General features: G+C 50.1%; 5 protein-coding genes across 5 annotated transcripts; 4 read left to right on the plus strand and 1 right to left on the minus strand.

The window, feature by feature from the left end:
• Positions 1–687: 687 nt before the first annotated feature.
• ETH_00004150 (GDP-fucose transporter 1, putative) lies at positions 688–2286 on the plus strand (the record flags this gene model as incomplete). The annotated part of the gene is made up of 1 exon (XM_013377408.1): positions 688–2286. The coding sequence occupies one exon, from the start codon at positions 688–690 to the stop codon at positions 2284–2286; it is 1599 nt and encodes a 532-aa protein (XP_013232862.1).
• A 1809-nt stretch (positions 2287–4095) lies between these two features.
• On the plus strand, positions 4096–6156 carry ETH_00004155 (uncharacterized protein; the record flags this gene model as incomplete). Its single annotated transcript, XM_013377409.1, has 1 exon — positions 4096–6156. The coding sequence occupies one exon, from the start codon at positions 4096–4098 to the stop codon at positions 6154–6156; it is 2061 nt and encodes a 686-aa protein (XP_013232863.1).
• Positions 6157–7777: 1621 nt separating this feature from the next.
• On the plus strand, positions 7778–9187 carry ETH_00004160 (uncharacterized protein; the record flags this gene model as incomplete). The annotated part of the gene is made up of 1 exon (XM_013377410.1): positions 7778–9187. The coding sequence occupies one exon, from the start codon at positions 7778–7780 to the stop codon at positions 9185–9187; it is 1410 nt and encodes a 469-aa protein (XP_013232864.1).
• Positions 9188–11558: 2371 nt separating this feature from the next.
• On the plus strand, positions 11559–14645 carry ETH_00004165 (Appr-1-p processing enzyme family domain-containing protein, putative; the record flags this gene model as incomplete). The annotated part of the gene is made up of 8 exons (XM_013377411.1): positions 11559–11761; positions 11911–12182; positions 12322–12431; positions 12773–13150; positions 13306–13605; positions 13748–14027; positions 14237–14430; positions 14544–14645. 8 exons carry the CDS (start codon positions 11559–11561, stop codon positions 14643–14645), a joined length of 1839 nt encoding a protein of 612 aa, XP_013232865.1.
• Positions 14646–15131: 486 nt separating this feature from the next.
• Positions 15132–21032, minus strand: ETH_00004170 (uncharacterized protein; the record flags this gene model as incomplete). Its single annotated transcript, XM_013377412.1, has 14 exons — positions 15132–15451; positions 15785–16361; positions 16559–16716; positions 16880–17057; positions 17198–17599; positions 17729–17889; positions 18023–18101; positions 18196–18353; positions 18546–18866; positions 18990–19080; positions 19207–19380; positions 19565–19636; positions 19770–20646; positions 20926–21032. 14 exons carry the CDS (start codon positions 21030–21032, stop codon positions 15132–15134), a joined length of 3675 nt encoding a protein of 1224 aa, XP_013232866.1.
• Positions 21033–21646: the final 614 nt, after the last annotated feature.

A 21646-nucleotide genomic window follows, 5' to 3' on the forward strand; every position in this document is an offset into this window, starting at 1 on the left:
CTTTATTGAGGGAATCTCCCGAAGCGGTATTCTGTAGCTTAATAATTCCGCAAGCCCAGGGTTGAATGGTTTCTCTATGGTTGGGTGCGATGTTTCTCTCGCAACCCCCGTTTTTCCACATGCGCTGTGCTTACTTACGAAACGTTAGCTTACTCATTGAAAAAACAGGCTTATGTTACAGCTACAGATTTGAAGGAGGCAAAAAAATTAAGAAGTAATCCAATGTTTCAGCTATGCATTCTCTGTAACCTACAAACAACTACTGAGGAATGTCCCACGTCACTAATATCTGCGTTTTGCGCATATGATTCATTTGTGGCTCTCGTACCAGAAAATTAAAGGTCACCGAAATTTTTCGTCTCTAAAAGGAGACAGGCGTGCAATTTGCACCAGTAACATCCACGCCCCGATGGCTGGCTTCGCCCAGTGCGGCCTGCGTTAAGCGCAGCCGCCGAGCGGCACTTTCTGATGCTGGCGTCTTTAGTGTACCGACGGGAGGAACGATTCTTGTTAGTCTTGTGACCCCTTTTCACTCCCTTTGTTGTATCATAAGGAACGTCCGCTTGCTTGTTTCACCCTCCGACCGCATGGTCGAGGCGTTGAAACTGGCTTGGGGGGCGCACGCCCTGCCTTTCTCTCTCCTTTTGACTTACCAAAAATAACTTGGTTGACTAGAAGGTCTTCAGGATGCCGACTGCCACGTCGAAACACGATCTTGAGCTACCATCGAGGGCAACATCTTCCGACATCAGTGCCCGTGCATTGGAAACGGTTGAATCTCACAGCAGCGGGCGACTTGGTCGCAGGCTGAGTTCAAAGTGCTTTTCACCCACCTACAGTGACAGCAGTGAAGCTGGGTCACGTGAGCAAACCCCGGGAGCAGCTTCCAACCACAACAGCTCAACAGGTGGCCCGCAGCGGGACGCGTCCCCGTTTGAGGAAAAGGCAAAGAGCCCCTCAAGTAGCATTGCGCACGGTGATGACTGTACACCGCAGTCGTCGGATGCTTGCCCAGGAGCTGCCTCGACAGGACCAAGTTTCGCTGTGCGCGCTGGGCGTGCCTGTGGAGCTCTTGGGTCCTACGTAATGCTCTCTATTTTGACGGTCTTTTGGACGAAGCATCTCGTTGGTGGCCAGGTGCCGACTCCCCTTTTCTTGTCATGGGTGCAGCAGGGTGTTGGTTTGGCGCTCTATTCAGCTGTATCTGCAGTGGTTGCCATCCTCTGTAGTCAGCGCACAGTCGTGGGCAGGGCGTTTATTGCTGCCTTCCCAGTAGTGCGTATTCGGGCAAAGGTAATGCTGAATGTATTGCCGCTTTCAGTTTGCTTTGTGGGAATGATAGGCTCGGCGAACTTGTGTCTGCAGCGCGTGCAAGTCAGCGTGTATCAAGTGGCCCGGTCTCTCACCCTTGTTTTCTCCCTACTTTTGTCTGTTTTTTGGTTAAAGCAAAAAGTAGTTAGAGCTGAGGTCTTTTCGTGCCTCTTCGTGGCAATGGGCTTCGCACTGATGACGGCTGTTGGGTCAGACACAGCGTCTGTCACGGGTTATATTATGGGCGCCCTTGCCTCTCTCTTCCAAGCGACCTACACTGTACAAATGAAAGCAACACTGGTATTCATAGAGAAGGAATCTGACACATTACTACCCGCTGCAAAGCCACGCTCTGCTTACCGGCCAATAACAAACGAAAACGCAGCCACGGCGCAGGCATACAGTGATGTAACGGGCCTCGACCCCAACCCCGATTCCCAGGATTCTGACGGAGGAATCTTTAGCAAGCCGAGAAGCGCCACAATAGATATGAAGCTTCCGGCAGAGTTACGCGATATGGCGGAGACGAACTGGGATTACGAGGCAGCCTTACAGGAGGGCCAAGAGGAGGGGCAACAGCCAAAAGACGACGACCTCGAGCTGTTTCAAGAAGGGCAACAAAGACATAGCAGGCCGATGCGTCTGCAGAACCTAGCTGAACGTGAGGGACTACCAACAATTAATGGAGGCGCAGCGAAAAGCAGCGCTGGTTTAAGGGAAGCGGAGACAAGGGACTCTCCGCCACCCCCTCTCTCCCCAGTTGAGCGCCCACGCGCTGAGCCACTTTGCATGTTCTACAACATGTTAAACGCTCTCTGTCTCTTCCCCATTGTAGTGCTGGTTTCCGAGGAGCCCAAAGTCTTGTGGAAGCTTGCGGCAGAAGGGTCCATGATGAGTGGCACTGTTCTAGCCCAGGTTGTGGGACTGGGTAAGGCAGCAGCGGGGGCCTGGCGTAACCTGATGACCAAACAGTAGTTGCTTGTTTTGCGAGCGTAGCAATTGAGATCTTGGACTTAGGTCTTATTGTCTTGTAGGTAGGGGCCATTACCAGCTGAAGCAAGACACCCAGATACCTGAAGGCCAAATGTATTACGGATAGTGTATATCATGTTCCCAGCCCTTATTGGCAGCTTGGTGTACTGTGCCCTCTGGTATTGCAGGTGTTGTCACCTTCGTCCTGGGCACAAGCATATTTTGGACGGTTTCGCTCACTTCCCCCCTTTCTTTTTCCGTCGCTGGATATGTGAAGACTTTGCTTCAGGTGGGAGTGGCGATGCTTTTGTGGGGTGAGCGCCTCACACTTGTTGAGACCTGCGGCTTCTTATTGACATTGGGAGGTTCGCTGTGGTATTCTGTTTCGCGTTGCCAAGCCAATGCCCGTTAGGTGGGATAACTGACAGGGAAGCTGCAGCTGCTGCAGCAGCAGCCGTAGTAACATAACAAGGAGTGGGCTTAGATGTAACATCGCTTGTTTTTTTTGGCGTTCTCCGTGATGGCCTCCGAGAGACGCGTATGCTCACAGCGCACGCCAGTAATCATGAAACTTGAAAAATGTGTTTCCTACGTAGTGTCGCTAATGAGAATATACAAGACAGAGCGTATCAAGTTTAATCACTGCCTCTATTTTTATCTGTTTTGTTTGGATGACCGAAGGGGAGGGCTCTGTCTCTCCCAATGCAGTGAACTGCACTCTTGGCTTTTTCTTTTTTTAATAAGTTGGTCGCACATAATTCAGGCGCGTAGCTGCATCTTGTAGCTGTAGAAAATATCCAATAAGAACTAAAGGCAAACAATTTTTTGCTTGCTACAGTTTCTAGAGTTGCTTCATTAGATCTCTGAAGTAACGGCCGTCCTGGACATGGATCGAAGTGCGACTCACAGAGACAAAACGCCTCTGTAAAGCCTCACTATGGTGGATATATGGAAGCTTATCCCATTCCATTTTTTTGGCCAATGTGCGTATTCCTGGAGAAGGTTGGAAGATGTGCTCGAACATAGTCGTGCAGTGGTTATGTGCTGCGACAGTCTGATGCGTTACGTAATCTTCTTCCCTCAGTGGTTCTGTCCTATCCAGTTCCCTTGTAATTAAACTATGGGAGAGACCATGGTTTCTGCACGATATTTCGAGTGGTTGCTCGCAGGGTAGACGCTAGTCCCCGTAAACAGCAAACAACGGCTTCCATGGTCACTTCAGCGAGTAAATACTTGCACAAATCACTGGCATCAGATCAATGGATTTCCATTAACTGGTTTGCCTCTAACTAAACATATTTCAAGGATGACGTCGCATGATACTTTCCAGTGAGGACCACTGGGTCGTGGGGCCCAACAGAAAGGTTTACGTAGACTGCTCACTTGTTCGAATCTGTACCAGAAGTGGCAACCCTCCGAATTGTGGAAAAAAAACTTTTCAAAAATTAAGGTGGGCAAAATACTCGCGCTGGGCTCAGAAGTTACTCTTCTAAGTTCTCCATCTTTTGAGTCAGGCTCGCATTCGGTGGTCACCACCCAGCCGCCCCTGGAGTGAACAGTTGTCCGCAAACCTGTGCATATATGGTATATTTTTTTGAAATACGACTTATTTGGTATTTTTCTACTCAAGGCTCCGTTTGTTCTGTTAGGGCATCTCATTTCCAGTCAATACGACAAGCCGCCACGGGTTGTACCCAAATTCTCTTCCCCAGCCTAAAGCTTGGAGAAGTCGCTTTTACCCAGACTTCCTTTGGAAATGGCACTCCAAATATTATAACATTTGCATTGTTGTCTTTTCCCTGCGCGGAAAGGATGTTGTTTGCCCGGCTGCTTCAGCAAGCCAGCCCTGTACCAGAAGGATTAGTGTCCTTGAACGCGCAAGCAGAAGCTGCAAACCACGAGCAGTCTCTACCCAGAACTCATTCTGGACCACATCAAAGATCTCCTTCTTTCCCCGGCAGTGATGCGGATCTCAAGGCCTTTGTTGACGATTTTGAAGCAGGAGGGGAAACCGAGCTGGAAGAGGAGCAAACGCCAGAGGAGACTCATGAGTTAATTCTGCTGCAGCAGCTTCTGCCTGATTTGCTCCAGTCAAATCGAGTAAAAGAGGCAGAAGATGTTGTTTGCCGCTTTGTCGATAGAAATCCCCGAAATGCAGATGGGTTTGCGCTCCTCGCTGAAGTGTACTCGCATCAAAACATGCTGGCTGCGGCATGCGAGAGTCTTTGGGGAGCAGTACATAACTCTCCCGGCAATCGCATGCTGCTGCGTCTGCTGCACAGCACAGAAGAGCGGTTTGTTCTGCAGCAGTGCCAGCTGCCTTTGTCATTTCTTGTGAAGACCCTAGTAGTGCCACGCCCCCCGGAGGAGTCAACCTCTCAAGATATCCGTGAATCCATTTGTAGCAAAGAAGGCGCTCCAGTGGTAGTTTTCCGTCAAGGCAGTCATGTTACCACCCTCGCGAACAGGAATCTTGAGCCTGGGGACGTTGTGTTTCGTCAGAGGCCGTTTGTGCTGACCCCTTTGATACTTGAATCTGGGCAGATTTACACCAGTTGTTTTCACTGCCTGCGCAGTCGAAACGATCCGGATACAGGTTTCTCGTGTCCAATTAGTCCTCACACCTGCCCTTTCGTCTTCTGCTCTTGGCAATGCCTAATGCGCAACAGCCGCATCCACGCCGTCGAATGCCGGGCCATTCCTGTGTTGCTTGCAGCAGCCAAGGAAGCTCAGTTCAGCGCTACAACTGTGCTGCACCTATTTCGAACACTCGTTAAGGCAGGGCTGGAACGGCAAAGCAGAATGAGTGCGCAGCAGGATATGCAGAGGCCTCCAGGAGACATTGTGGAACAGCTGTTAGCACTGAACTCTTACCAGGCAGCGGTCGCTAGGGGTCAACCTGAACTTTACAAACAGCTAGTCGTCCTCGCACGCCGGCTGCAGCGAGAGTTTCCCGAATATATGCTGCTTTTCTTGAGGGAAGAAGAACTAATTGATCTTATTTTAAATATATGGCAGTACTCCCCCTTGCTGGCTTGTCCCTCTGTTCCATCAGCCGCCGAAGGACGAAACCCGGACGGAGCCATAGGCCAGATTCTGGCTCCGGCAGTTTCGCTGTTACTGCACAGTTGCATTCCTACTTGTGTCTTATGCTTAGAAGAGGACGGACAAGTTGCTGTTAAAGCCCTCACCTTCATTCCCATAGGCGGTTCTCTCTCTATTTCTCTTGAGGAGGACCTGTACAAATCTCAAAGAGACCGTAAGCACATCATGTCACGCCCAAGGGTCTTTGGATGTGGGTGCATCAGGTGTGTCGATATTTCAGAAGGAGGCAGACTATTACGAGGCATTCGATGTTTCAGCTGCGTAAGAGGCTTCCTGTGTCCCCACAAAAGTCGTTCGCTCTCTTCTCGGCTAGTTGCCTACAGCACTGCCTCAGCTGCCTCTGGGCTTAGCAAAGTGAGCAGCCTTGAATATTCAAGAGACCCCGAGGCAAGAGAAGAAAAAACTCGAGAAAAGATGATTTCTGCTGGGTTCAACTGCATCGGCGCAGGCTTTGGAACTAAACGGGAAGCTGGTGATCCTGCTCTGGTTGAGGAGCAATGGCTCTGCAGCAGCTGTGGCTTGGACTCTACAGCTGCTAGTCAGCGCTGCCACGTGCTTGAAAGTGAAGCAGAGCAACAGCAGGCTGCAGCCGAAAAATACCTTGTCGCAGGGGCCTACATACAGGCCCGCAAAGAATATACGTCGCTAGTGCGTCAGTATAGCACCCTCCTTCATCCCCAGCATGCGGTGCTATTCAACTCCTACACTGTTCTTGCGGGTCTCCTCAGCTCTGATCCGGCGGCAGATGCGCCCAAGGCAAGCAGCTAAGCCTGTGTTTCCATGGATTGAAGTTCCCTTTTTGCTTGTTTCCCCAATTTCATTGTCATGAAAGGTACAGTGGCTTGCTGCATAACATACTGCGGCCCTCGGTTTTGCACTGTTTGTGTAACTTCAGGCCCTGGTATTTCTGCGGAGGGCAGTTCTGGCGGCGGAGACTGTCTTACCGCCCACTTCGCGTATCAAGATGGACTTATATCTTAAGGTTGCGCAGCTTACCTACAGAGTGAGCTTCCTTGTACACTTGACCGCTTTTGAAAAAGGAGCAGAACTCAGAAGCTTATCTTCTGGAGCCTCGGCCTAAACGCGTGTAGCCGTAAATTCAGAAAACTGCCTGCTCCTTTTTGCCTTAAGTCCTGACATACGTGCCACCCAATAGCCACAGAGCCTTACTGTGATGCAGCTTGCTTAGTGATAAACTCCGGGTGGTGCATGCTAGAAAAGGGGCAGCTTCTCCTTCCTTTTGCTCATTACAGGCAATGCAGCTCAACCAGCATTGCCGTAGAGGCCTCTCCTTGCCTCCAGCATTCATCATGGGCCCCATGCATGTAGCGCTGTGGAACTGTTGCGTCTGTTTCGGCAGCGAGTCGAGCATTGCAATCATGCTGCAGCAGAGATTGCGACGTTATGCCGCAGTTTTCTGCCTATGTACACCCCCACTACTTTTTAGGCCAATTCTTAGTCGATTTGACGCCTTTGTAGCCCTTTATCGAGAAGTCACGAATCGCCAGTCGATTTCTGATCAAGTGCGTTGATCAATGGAGCTGTGCATACTTCTTTTGATTGCCTTTCTATCGTTCTCACCGCCCATTAACATGCATGTCACGATACTTATTTGTCTTTGTTGAGAGTACCTTAGCTGTTGGAGATTGCCCGCACATTTTAAAGGGCCCGAAACGGGAGTCTGTTTGCTCAGGCTATATCTGACCATTTCGCATCAGACCCCATGTTTGTTGCGGTGGCTCTTGTTAGGAGAGGTCTGTGTTATCCTCTCTGTCTCGAGATATTCCTGGCGCTAAAGGACGTTTCACACTTTCCTACGGGATTAACTCTTCTTGGCTTGGCCTGTCTCTACAGACAGGTAGACACAGTTAGACAGTACGTTACAAGCGCCGACCAAGGAGACCTTAGGTGAAACACAGTAGCAAAGCACGTGTGCCTGCATGTTGTGTTACCAGCACTTCATGCACTTCTCAACAGAATCGGATGCTCTTATTGCTAAACACAAGCGGCTCGCTCAAAGCTTCACAGATGGTGCAGCGCATATGCGATGCGCGCCCAGATTTACAATCTGGACACGCGTCGCACATGCGCTGCCCTACAAAGGTGCCAGCACGACATAGAATTCCTCTTGATTATAAATCTGGACGCGTGTCACGTATGCGCTGCCCTACGAAGGTGCCAGTACGACATAGAATGAGCATTGCACGAATCGCGCTAGGGCTTATTTGAAAAAATAGAATCACTCGCTCTAAACTATTCTTTGAGGAAACACTGAGTTAGCCATCATACAAAAACACACAGCCGCGCAGTGCCACTTACGTGGCCAACCTCGCCACGTAAATCCGTAGCTCTTGCCTTCTTTCGTGTACGTGTGAGCAGGCTTCTCAAAATGGGATTTGATATATTCCACGCAACAGCTCTCGGCGTGACTCCCTTGCTGTCATTATGTGGGGCAACACGACCCAGCTGCGATTCACGGGACTCCCTGAATATATCTTATGATGCAGAAGCACACTTCGGGGTAGTTTGTAGTGCAGCAAGGAAGGAGGCGGAAATTTTGCGTCTACTACTGTTACACTGCGACGAACTTGACAGACGGTATTTTAGAAGACCCAAGCCGGTTTTGCGTGGCGGGAACGCAGTAGAGATATCTTCAGAGCCCTTAGGACATGAAGAACATTCTCAGACTTCTAGAAGAGGAGAAACACAGGATGTGAGGTGCACGCGCCTAGAATCGCGGAGTCGGCTTTTAAATGCATGCACCCACTGGCTTCTCAGTAGCAGTTTCGCTATACATTTTGCAGCTAGCAAGGGGAAAACGAAGTTATGCCGCCAACTACTGGCTGCTGGGTGTTCCATAGACGCCCTCAACTATGAGTCTGCCACTGCTTTGCACATCGCATGTATCGAAGGACATCTTGACACTGTAGGGCTTCTGCTTGACCATGGTGCTGCCATCGACGCCACAACACATCGCGGCGAATCGCCGCTGTTATTAGGGGCCTACAAACTGCACAAAGAAGTCTGTGCACTGTTACTGGAGCGCGGTGCTGATCCGTCCCTTCTCACACGCACTGAGAAGCTGTCAGTGCTGCACGCAGTTGCTGCAGGAGTCACTCGGCAGGTGTCCATGACCTTCAGAGGCGCATCTTGGGATAGAGATGGTGTAACGGCTGCTCTTGCTGGCCTTGGCTCCAATTCTCACGGACTTGGCGTACACTGGAAGACCAACAGCCACGCCGCGGTGGAGGCTGAGGTGGATCTGCGGCTGCCGAGTGCAACCCCTGATAACCTCGATCTGTTTTTTTCCCCGAAGATCATGATTTCCAGGACAGCGAAGGCACAGGAGCTGCTTCTGATCTTCACCAAATACTGCCCCTCCCAGCTGTACAGGCAGCACTCGCGTAAGGGCTTCACGCCTGCCAATTTGTTACAGCGCATGTGGGATGACTTTGTCGCAAAGAGGGCCCGCCTACTGCAAGTAAATAACCTTCAGCTTGCAGGACAAACAGAAGATGAAAAGGCGGATGCTTTGGGGGGTTGGGAGTTCTTGTCCCACCGAATGATTGTTCTAAGAGATTTACTTAGCGCACGGCTGGCTCCACTCTCTCCAGTGTCAGGTGTGGCTGAGTACTCAAGTACCCCCAGGGTGGAGGATCTCGAGAAGCAACAGAAAGACCAATTAGCTGCCGACGCCCCATGGCTTTTCCAGAAGCTGCTGTCCAAGCGCGCCTCACCTGAAAAACAAAGCCCCCAACAAACGGTGCTTCAGGGGAAAGAGCAAGGCAAGCAGGGGTAGAACCATAACTCGCCAGGTTTTGACAGTGACGCTCAATCTCAGCAACACTATGCACAGCCGCAGCAGGCCCTGCAAATGATATCCAGCCCACCTGTGCGACTTCCAAGGATCTACTGGCATTAACGGTCTCTCTACCTGCAGCTGACCGTGAGATTAGGGGCAAGCAAAATTACCTGAAGGGTCAACAGCAGCACAAGCAATTCCTCCTGTCCTGATCATCACTTTCGAACAACCTGACACGGAGGAGCTGTCAAGTACTCGCCTCGCGCCAAAGAGTGTGGGGCCGGCCCGGAAAAGCCAGAAAGCTCTTACCTCACGGAAGGGGCCTTAGCGCGTAGCTATCAATGATTCTCTGAAAATAGATGGCCCGCTACGGTTCCCCTAGTCTGGCTCTCCAAGTCTAGAAGAGAATTTTTGCCGCGCCTAGAAAACGGACACACTGGGCAGAGGGGCTGTGAAGAAGAGGTATAGTTCGATTTCGAAGTGGCTGTACCTGTAGACTTCCTGCCGGCCAGGTCAGCCATATTGTACTCTTTTTGTGGTCAGCAAGATGGCAAGATGTTTGCGCGTTCACTACTGGACAACTACGCTTCTGCGGAAGCTTGTGCTACATCTGGAGTTTCACCTCATGCAAACTACGTTCCTTGCCGCAGCAGTGCACTCAGATTAATGCCATCAAGTGTCCAGGACAGGCAAAAGTGTACTTAGTGGCATTATTCTTACTGTCGACTTTTACAAATGTAGTTCTAGAGTGTTGAAGACTTGTCGCAAGAAGGCACGTTGGCAGCACTGTGCATAATGAACCTGGAATTGTGTTGTCGGGATCGTAAACCCTAAAATCCGAAAAGTCCCATTTGTATACTTGCAAGCATATCCGCAAGCATGTCCGCATTTCTAGCGGCATTCTTTGATTTGTTTATCCTTTTACTCGCCCGTGGGGGAAACAGAGCAACCGCTCTTCTTGACTTGCACTAACTTTAGCAGCATTGCTTTTATCACCTTGTCCTGTTGCGGCCGGTAGCCAGAGGCTCTAACGTTTTGTGAGGCTTTATGTTTCAGTTTCTCGTCGTAGTTTTGCATCCATGAGCTGTTTTCGTGAGGGGTGTGAGCGTGGCTGTTCGTGAGCAAGAAAGTCCTTGGTAAATATGGCCTCAAGATGCTACATGGCAGCTTTTATGCATTAGCTTCAGATTCATGCTTTGCCTGAGCAGTCTGTCGAAACAATCTCCGAGTCCTGTAGCAACCGCAATGATTTAGTCGTCAAGGTAGTCGGTGAAACGCAGGCGTCAGCGACTTTAATTTGCTGACGTCTCTTGCGTGCACACTGAGTTAGTCAGGGCTGGCGTAGTTCCGGTGGTCCTCATTGACTGCTCTACAGCTACCGCACTCCACTATGTCAGCCCTGACGCTCGCTGGTGCGCACGCCACGCTGGAATATAGCTGTCCATTGCAACTGTAGAGGCATATGTAGATACCCATATTACCGCTATAATAAAGGCTAAGCTGAGCACGGTATTCTGAGGGGAGGAAAGTTGAAGATGTTGGGAACGGCACAGCGTGGCACCCAACATGATGAAGTAAAATTTAAGGGATGGAGCTCAGCATTGCAAGCATACATTAGTAGACATAATGAACTCGTCAGCATAATCAAATGCTACTGAATGAGCGCTGTGAATCTGCTGCTCCGGTTCGTCCGCGGCACACATGAGCTGAACGCTCGCTGTTCAGTGCTGCAGCTGTCGGGCTTCAACCAAAGTGTTACTTTGGAGCCGCTCATGTACTAACTTCATCATTTTGTCTTTGTCCTATAATACAGTTGTCACGCCTTTACCCTTTGTCGTTTTTTACTGGGAGAGGATAGGAAGATACCGCTGACTGTACGAACTGCTCTGCTGGTGTGATTACTCAAACGCCATGTTGCATGCCTTTCTTGTCCTTGAAAATGAGCCCAGTGCTTATTTAGCTCTGACAAATTTGTGAAAAATCGTCAAAAGCGACAATAAAACCGATTTTCTTGAGCATCCTGTCCTAGCGAAACACTGGCACTTCAATTTGACCAATTTTACCAGCGACCAGCCCAGGCTTACACTTCTTGCTCAAGTTACACTTAGTGCATTGGGGGTCCTGCTGCTTCCCTGGGTGTCCATTGTCTTTCTGCGTGGACGAGCATTAGAGCAGCCACTGGTCAACTTTGCGTGAGTTGTATTGCTGGTTAGCGTGGGCTCTTCAGACTCTATGCAGTAGTACGAAAACCCAAACACAGCATAGCTGAAGTCATCACCCACCGAAGCCCTGTGAAGTTGCCAAGCTAGCGGGCAACTGAGCGGGTGCTCCCACTCGGCGGATATAAAGTGCTGACCTTGTCACGGCAATGTCGTTTGGAGACCTCATTCAAGATGCCGCGGCGTGGGTGACGGAGGAGATCCGGAAATCCATAGACGACTTGACAGACGAAACCCCAGTTGATCATCCAGGGAGGTCGTGGCCGGCTTCAACGTCTCCGCAACATTACCGACAAGTACGGGCTCCCAGGCCCGTAACCAAGGTGGTTCCTCTTGATGCGCTCGTGAACTGGTATGGCTGCAGAGCCCTTTAGCTCTTGGCTATGATTCTTTTAAAGCCTTTTGCTCAGGGTAATACGCTGTCTGCTGCTATGCTGGACTCAGCGCAGCTTGTTGAGTCAGTTGGTCGAAGATATAGCCGTGTCTGGTGGTGCACTTCAGGCAAGAGTCCAAGTTGGCCTATGATGACTTGGATAGCCCTACTCATTTGACCCCTGATCTCTCAACGGCGACGCATACCCCAACGAACTACAGAGTACCGGAATCCAAGAAGCCAGCTGATGACCCTCTGCCATTTCGGGTCAACTCTGATGTTAACAAGCATCTTTTTATTTATGAGGGAGATATATGTTCCTTGAGAACTGACTGTCTTATGTGTTTCACCGCTGATGGATTCAGTGGCTCGGACGAACTGTCTGCGAGACTGCTTTCGAGTGAGCCTTCAATGCTAATCATGCAACCTTTCAGCCCTATATGAAACAGGAACCAGCGTAGAAAACTGTGTGCATGCTCATGGTGTCACGGGTACCGCAGTGGAGTGCACTTTCATATTTGTGTGTGTTGACAATGCAGTCGGTGGCGAAGACCTGTACACGGAGCTGTCTTACCAAGATGTCTGCCGCGCAGGAGAAGCTCGCATTTGCCGTTCTTTCAATTTACCGTCCACTCATATTGCCTACACGGTACGGACGCAGTTGCGGGTTTCCGAAACATGGGGTTTGGAGTAGTTGCCCAGCGCGAGTACAAGTTGGTAGTATTTTAAAATGTTGATGAGTGACTAGCTCTCACCGCAGTTCCGAGAATGGAGTGACACATGAAGAATAGGCGGGGGAAAACAGTGCTTGGTTGCCATGGTCTGAACCTTTTCGCCCGCGATATTCAACGGTCATATATTCGCGTCAGCTTGCGTGCGTAACAATGAATATGATCGTGGATGCATGCACAGGCATGTTCAGCTTCACATGCTTTCAATGTTTGGTTCGTTAAGGCCTAGCGTTTCACTTGGATCTTCTACTTGGCACAGGTGACTCCTCGCTTTACAAATCGCTATGTAACCGCGACCCACAATGCGTTGAATGCCAGCATCCGCGAAGTATTTATAGCGCTCAAGGAGTCTCGACTCAGAAGCATTGCAATTTCATGTCTCTCTCCAAGACTTGCTTCAATCCAGAGGAATGATTGCAGAAGAATTGGTAATACAACTGAGGCGGACCCCAACGCTGCTGCAGCTCTTGGGGGAGAGTACGCAGTGATGCATACGTGCTTACGGAGTATTCGACGTTGGATGGAGAAGATGGTTGCTGATGTAGACGCTGTTGTTCTTGTACTGGGATGTCCTAGCGATGCAGCCATTTACAAGCAGTTTATTCCTGCGTATTTCCCCCGAGACCGTGCAGAGGAGGTATGTGCGGCCCCGCTCAATGGATAGGGAAACGCTGACGCAGGACTTTGCCCGTTGCAGGCACGGCAAGAAACGTGAACTTTGTCACGTCTAGGCGTTGCTTTCGTCAGTGATCGTTTCGGTGTGTTCTGTCAATTTGGCTGCTGATTGTACAGCTGGACGCTTCTTTCTTACTGCCGCGAGAAGTTGGAAACGCCAATGGGGAAATCGATGTTGCAGAGCGTCGGATTCGTCTCATAGCAAAGAATGAATCGGGGGCTGGAGCCCCAGCAGCAGATAGAGAGGCCGGGACAACGCAGCCGGTTTTTGGCGGCATGCTGGCCCGCCAGGAGAAATCCGATGATGAAGGAGACAGCGACAGTGACCATGACATCCTGGATTCCAACGACGTCAGCTTTCGTGTGGCGAAGGCAGAAACGGAAACTGAAAAAAGGCTTGACGTGCTCAACATAAAGGTGAAGGGACAAGCACGGCCTCTACCATCTGCATTGTGTATTTTTTGAGGTTTCTACAGAGGCGTTATCTGTAGGCTACTGTTGCGCATGCAGCCTCCGTAAAGAAGATCGTTAGCATTGTGTCGCTGTTTGTGAACGTCAGCGCCACGGCTTGAACCACTCGTCGGATAGCAGCGAAACGTTATATCAGACTTACTTGAGACAAGCAAACCTTCTCGCCGACAGTGCTGCTGGAGCTCAGCTGCAGCAGTTGCAATTTATTTATCCGTCAGGCCACGACAACGCGGGAAGGCCCATCATTGTTTTCCTTGCAGCTGTATTCCCAGCTGCAACGGTTGACTCTTATATCTTGTTGCTGCACATCATTCGGACGCTTGACCCTTTTATTCGAGACAAGTATACATTGTTATACGTTAACTCTGGTGAGTTGAGGCAGATATTACACTCACGATACAGCATAGCCTAGAACTGTCGGTACTTCGTTGTGGCGGCGAACATGCCCACGCCGAGTCTGAAACAGGAGCGGTTGGTTGCCCTATAGATATAACTTATACTAGAATAAGCAAGCTCGGTCGAGTCAGTGGACAACAAGTACTGCATACACTGATTTTGGCGGCGAATGTGTTTGCAGCGGTTCATCATTCCAACGCGCCGAGCATGACGCTTTGGAGCGAGTTTTTCGGCATGATGGAGAAATTCGAAGACAACTTGGACCAGCTGCTCGTGCTGCACCCGGGCTTACTATTCAAGGCAGCGTTTACCTGTTGCTGGCCATACCTTGCCTCCCACGTTTGGAATGGCACAGTCTACTTAAAGTCTATTAAGGTGAGCAGCGCTGCAGTAATTTGTCTGTGGAACGTGAGGCTTTGCATTCTTGCGGGGAGCAGGACTGACCGCGTGCAGTTGCATGCTGCTTTTTTCTGCACTTCGTTCCTCAGGAGCTATCAGTCCATGCAGGCAACCATATGCCGAAGTTACCGAACTACGTAGTTGAGTACGACGCGAAGCCGAAAACAAAAATCCTAGGAGTGACGCTGTAGCGTCCCAACCCAGCTTTGGATTCGCCTATGCCGCCTCTATATTGCCACTCCTTGGAATAAGTGCAGGCCACCGCGCAGGTGGATTTTAGCCGTCAGTTCCGTAGCGGTTCTAATGCTTCTCCAAAAACTTTTTTTTTGTGAAAAAGCCGCACTGCTGGAGGGGATAGGAAGTTTGCATCCTCAGTTACTGTTGTCCCCTACACGGCAAATACCGTTTGTTGACGCTTTGCAGTTTTTCTCCACCTCTTCAATGTGTCCGTGTGTGAGAATGCGGGTTTGTTGACGAGGCTTTATATGTAGCACTTGCCCATAGTTTCACACAGGATATTCGCTCAGTTTTTCTCTATTGCGTCTTGCGTAGCATAGAGGGTTTAAAGTTGCCGAATTGGAAGCCTAGCAGATAAAAACAGAAATGCCGCAGCATGTGAAAGCTGGTCCATTTTTAAACATTGGCATTGACCGGCCGTCCCAAATGGCCCGTTCGGGTCAGCCCTCTGCGTGGACAATCTTCTCAGGTGCACAGGCGGGTATCCGCGTATTTGGACTGTTCACACGCTCGTACTCATCGTGGGCCTCCGGTGAAACGTGAAGACACAGAAGATTGAGAGGCCATCCAGCTAGGGGTTCCTGTCGGACGTTCCTTGCTAGGCGATCCCTGGCTGTGTTCTCCACTGTTCCCAGAAGCAGCCGCGTTGTTGTATTGCTGCGTGTGTGGTAAGTAAGGTTGTGACTCCACTGGTGCCTACTCGCATGAGGAAGAACAGATTGGGCATAGTGCTCACCGTGTTGTCTGTTAAGGGATGCCTCTGCAGCCCTCTAGAAAGGTATTACAACTTCAGTCGGCTTAGTAACCTCTCTGAGCTTACCAAGCATAGTGTAGCAGGCGTCGCAGCGAATCCTGCTAGTGACGAACTTGGCAGATCAGGCATGCGTCGAGCTGCGGTCTCGGTACGCTGGATGGCCACTGTGTTATCTGGTAACAGACGTAACGACAGACGTACATTCGGCATGACAATGACCAGCAGATGCACACTGACTCGTCTGACATGAGAAGCATAGTAAGCATTGTTATGCTGCAAATGCACAGCGAATTCTGCATGTCTGCACCGAACTGTTAGTTGCCAAAAGGGTTTCCATACCTGCTCCCGGCACTACAAAGGGAGGCGATCCGCTGAACTTGCTAGAGGCTAGGGGAAGCATACTGTTGCCAGCTTTGAGGCTACTACTGTATCGAAGGGCATTGGCGCTCTGCTGTTGATATGGCGCCCCGCCACTAGGCTGAATGGTCCCAAGCGTGCCCGACCTCTGGTATAACAATTGCGGAGCAGCTTGCGGATAAGACAACGGGCCCCCAAAAGTGTTCGCCCTCGAAAGAACTGGTTGCTGTATCGTTTGTATAATTCCTGAAGCTTGCTGAAGATGAACGCTGTGGGAGTGGTACTGGTGGGCGCTGCTGTTGGTGGCTGCATTGTGTTGGCTCGTTGTGGAGGTTCGAGGTCCAAACACTTGCATTTCCTGCACCTCTGAGTGCGTACTGTTGTAAATGCCACGGAAGGGCAGCGCTTCAGGTAGCTGAGTTTCTTTCGAGTAAAATTTCAGTAGTGCAAGAGGGGCCGCAGGATGCAGGCGGTAGGGGTTGAAACAGCTCTCTAGCACGTAGCGTTCACTGCCACCGCTTAAGATGCTGGCGTGTGTTTCCCCTTGTAGTCGTTGAAACTAAAAAGCACCGACCACCGCATAATTGTAAAGTGGTCCAAACAATATTTCACAGCTACACGAGCAGAAACCGTGCAATTTGAAAACCTGTATGTGCTGGGAAGCATGGAGATTGTGTTTGCTGTAAGCTTCTGGGTTAACAGAAATTATGCAGTTTGAAAACTGGTATGTGCTGGGAAAGCACGAACGAGGCTCACGCTGATGGGTGTCTTTAGGCTAAGCTGCTTCTTCAACGTCGCTACAGTGTTGAACAACTCGAAGCCCATTGTCCAAGGAATGACATTGTCTTTGTCTCCATGAAGGATCTTGATGCGGAAGTTGTGAAACGCAGACACATGCGTGTTCTCTTGAAGGTCTGTTGTCATGCACAGCACAAAACATGCCCTCTTGACCCAGAATCCAGCAGGTACACGCCTTCTGTGACATACCAATGGTATGCGGCGAACTTTCTTCTCTTTGTTAGAAATAGGCAGGATGTTAGTGTGCATAGCTAAGTATATAATTGGTAAGAAGCTCACGTTTGACCGCCATTAGTATGCTCTCGAGCTGCTCCTTGTTGTCCCACGAGATCTGCTTGCTCACCAGGCCACTAACAGCACGAGACAAGAAACTGCCTCCTCCCATTGCTGACGCCGCAACCTTAGAGGCCATCGCTTTGGTAGATGTGAATGGAGCTAGCAAGATTAGACGGTTAACCTACGAAACTCGAATAACACGAATAGGCATATATCTATAACCAGCCCAACCTCATTCAGCTGAAAATAATGAAAAAACGAACACGTGTATTTTTATATATGCCAGATTTTGTCAAGGATGCTCCTTTCGTATGTGCATACCGCCAGACGGACGCCGGAATAACCTGCCGATGGCGTCCAACCATGAACCTTGCAGACATGATCCACTCCGTCTTTACTAAACATTGTAACATTGAAAGCATCTCTGAAAGTAAGCATGCTGTCATCGAAGCTGGAGTCCCCTTGGGATCTTGAACTGCTTGATTGGAGGTTCATTGTCCTTGCCAGACCAGCGTCAACTGTTGCAATGTTGTCCCAGGACTGGGTGCTTCCGCTTTTCTTGTGGCTAGGCGTTGCAAACATTGAATCTCGGGTAAACGTGGTAGCTAAGTCTGCCGCTAGTGCACATGCGACGGCACAGCCCAGTGAGTACCCCAAAATATTTACAATAATCGAATCTTCGTCGTGGTGCTCAATCAATTCCTGGATAGCGTGTTTTACAGCCTGAAAGACCAACCCATAAGTGAAGTGACTTTGGAAAAGGCCTCCCCATAAATACTGCCTGTACTCCTAAACATACATAACAGAATGGCTTAACAAAAATAAACCGAATAGTGTGAACAAAAACCCCACTTGGAAAGCTGCACTTCTGATCGTGCATGGTGATGGGTGTCCAGTAGAGTTGCCGTAGCCTGGAATGTCAACCATCAGAAATGCTGTGCGGTATCGGCTGTTTTTGCTGACTCCACTCATATCATACAAAAAGGGTCCAAAGGCGGAAAAGGTGTTCGCTTCTGAGATAAAGAATAAAATAAGGCCAAACGGTCAGTCTTGGGGACACTGGGGACACTAATGACACAAAACGCCGATATGCTAGTTTGCAGAGACAAAACGCTGCGCTGATTCTGCAAGTGCAACATTATTTACCTGCTTCAGCTTCAGATGGGACCTCCCCGCAAGCCCAATTAGCTGCATAAGTCGTTTGGTCTTGTGTAGGATACCTCCGCTGCACCGGAGAGTAAGAGAACAGTCAAGACGAATTAAGGTCTTACACCTATTTGTAGACTACGGGTGTGTCTATGCAAGCCTGATCCACTTACTTGCTGGTGGTAAAGACGATAGATGTCGAGGGCGCTAAGCAGTCCGGTGCCTCCTGATTCGGAAGTAGATGCAAAGTCAATATCTTCAGACGAGTCTACAAACTCACTTGGAGGAATTTCAGAGGCCCAACGAAGAAGCTTCCAGGCGATTACGAGGCCTATTTCGCCGCAAGCACATAGCAGCACCTTAATGCAAGTATCAGAAGTGGCGCAAATGAATAGGCGCACACTGACGTGTTTGCACAGACATGTAAAAATGTGGGAAACCACCGAAATACATGGGTAATTTATTAATCTTGCCGTCCCTCAAAGCGAAATTGCCACCCCCTGACGACCCTGCGTTAGCTCACCATCCAGAGCTTGCATATCTTTGCCTCCTAAAAATATCCACAAGTGTAGGGGAAGCTTCTGCGAAGCAGTTTCAGGGCGGGATTCATAAAGGCGGCATACGGCACCCGGGTTGTAAGCAAAGGAGCCCGCCGTCGTGGCAAGCCTGTACTGCCGCTGCTGTTCTGCTTGCTCTTCCCTAGAGAATGCAGGCAAGAAAGGAATGACCTTCGGATTTGCCGGCTGCATTGCCTCGGCCTTGGCAACGCCGGCGTTTGGCACGCTGGCCCGTCTCCAAAACCCTCTGGAAAGCCATACATCTTCACTGGTATAGCACTGTATGCCTGAACGCAAAGTAGACGCCATCACACTCGATCAAAATCCATCAAATCCGTGGAACAACGACATGCTTTTGGACTTGAACTGTTTCTGGCAAGAGATTACCGCTTGCGTTCCAATGGGCTCACAAGCAGCAGTTAGCCAATCATGAGGGCTTATGGGTGGAAGAAGATATGCATGATATATGTGAGGCTCCTTTTGCGACGCAGTGCATCGATCCTGAAACGTAGACATGTGCAGGCTTTAGCAAGGAAAAACATTAAAGGTGAACAGCTCTGAAAAAAAAATTGTGCGTTTGGTTTACGTGGCGGCCGTCGAGGTAAAAAACACCAGTGGAGCACTTACTTCAAAAACAATATCTGTCAACTTGTGAATGTACGTTTCCATCATCCCTCTGATCACAGTGTAGTTCTCTAAGAAGCCTTTCGTCACGTTATATGGACGGGGATTGTAGCAAAACAACTCTTGCCACGAAACTCTCCAGTTGCTTAATTTGACAGGAGATGTTTCGAGTCTATTCTGAGCATTGCACCCCAAACGAATGATTCGAGCAACTCGCAAAGTTTTGGAGGCAGAAGTTGGCTGACATTTCAAGTCCGCATTTGCACGGACAACTTCATGCGGTTTTAGGGGACTTATCGTGCCCATCCGCATACCGTGCGCATTCACATCTACCTAGATCCCTGCGTCGAGCCACACTCACCACCGGTACCTGTATACCGAGTCCTGCTGCACATCTGTACTTGTACATTACTGCTGGACTGAGTCCTCCTTGCTGCGCAAACACATACCACAGAATGCACTTCGTAGAACCCAGATACTTTAGCAGCAGCTGAACATATGAGCTACAAACATAGAGCCCTATCATTAAGTCTTTTTTAGCAGGTTTTCATGCTGGCTGGCCCCACCAATCGTGTAAGTATCTTGCGAGTCTTGAGGCAAGAAGGGAAGGCGCGGATATCTCGATGCTTGCGCGGTTTAGTTTCCGAATGATGCTTTCCGTTATGAGATTTTGCAATGACAGAGTGATTGGGTGGAGCTTGGGGATGTTGTTGCTGGAATGCAGATGCGCTTTGGGGTCTAGCCGGGGCGCAGACGCCAGTTGAGATAATGGGGGCCCCTTGGGCTGCCGTTTCCACAGTCCTGAGGCCCTCCTGAGATGAGCTTTTTAGCGATTTGAGGCTCGGTCCTGGCCTATGCCGGAATGTAGGTATGGCAGGTATTGGCGTATGGCTAGGGCTGCATGCACTGTCGAAAGGAGCGCAAGGACTCCTGTCGTTCGCGATAACTCTGCCGCGTAGCACGAGCGTCTGCTCGCGAGAAAACGATTCAGCGTTAAGCGAAAACCGACCTTCGGGTGACGTCATGTTGCTGGGAGCCTCTACTTTGAGCCCATCAGAAGATGCTGCTGTGGCACGAGAGGCCGAACCTACCTCGCTCGAAGAAAGACGGTCGCTGGCAGTCGTCTCACTGCAAGAAGCATCACTGAGTACCGGAGATGAAGTGTATACTTCCTCTGCCTCCTTTTCTTGTGGCACGTCGGTCCTTGTGGCTTTGTTGGAAGTTATGGCGCCCCTACTGGGGGCCTTCGAGGGCCGTCTACCACCGTGCGAAGCGGAACTGCTGAAGGGTGAAGCTCCTCCACTATTGCGTTTGCCCCCACACAGCCGTGCCGATATCTCAGGCTTCATCTTCTGATTAGATCGTGACGTCGGTCCGGCCGGTTCTGAATGGTTCGTTGCGGCGGCTGAGCCGACACCACGAGTCGGCAGCGGCAAAGCTCGCCTACGGCGCAACGTTATGCCAACACAAGCTCCAGTATGAATAGTTATTGCTAAATTGTCCCCATTACAGTTTGAAAATGAGCGTCACTGGCTGTAAAATCTCCAGCCTTGATGCGGTGCGCCAAGCGCCAGAAGGCAGCAGATGGTTGGCTGGCCCTAGACGAAAGAATCCAGGGACTCAACACCAGGCTGCTTCAGTCTAAATCACAATTGTGTCGTCTATACAGTGCAACAGATGCAAACTAATTGCCCAGATTACGTGGAAGGATAAAGGACTCACGGCCCATCGACAGCCGACAGGCCCCCGCACAGACCCGCTGCCAAGGCGGGAGTAGGCAGGACCAAACTGTTCTCTGGAAAAGGTATATAACTTGAGACCAGAAGCATTTATGATTAAGTATTTTAGCTGAGTACATCATCACATTGGGACTTATCTGCTGGATTCCGCTTAACAGCAGTGTGGTCTTGGCCTTTGACCCACGACTGGTGCGCGTTACTTCCTCCATAAGCACCAACCCATTGCTCTTTTGTGACAGAGAATATTCTTTAGTAAATACTTTGCAGTTTTCTCCCCGCCTCGAAGCTGTTGGCTTGAAGGAAAGTCTGTTGCTTCCTGAGCTCGCCTGCCCGGTTAATTGTGTACACTGAAGAGCCACTGCGACGCGATAGTTGTACCTGTGCGAACGCACGTGCTGCACAGGTCTATACAATAAGACAGTGAAACTTGTGGAGAATTACAGAAAAAATGTCGCATTGGGATTACGAGGAAGAGGCAACTAAAGAAACAGGAAAGCCACAGAGTGCCGGTCCTCCTGTTGCAAGCGTTAGTCGTTGAGGGGAAAAAAGCCGGGCAGAACGGCTTTAGCCGCCGCACGATGACAACGTAACTGGCTTGGAGTAAGATCTCTTAGAAAAACTCAGACTTTCATACTGTGTCGTTTGTAGCAAACTGCACAGTCTAAGGGGCTGCATAGCGCATATCTGTTTGATCTGCAGTAGTT

Source organism: Eimeria tenella, genomic scaffold (genome assembly GCF_000499545.2).
Source record: "Eimeria tenella Houghton genomic scaffold, Eth_scaff50, whole genome shotgun sequence".
Taxonomy (NCBI): domain Eukaryota; phylum Apicomplexa; class Conoidasida; order Eucoccidiorida; family Eimeriidae; genus Eimeria; species Eimeria tenella.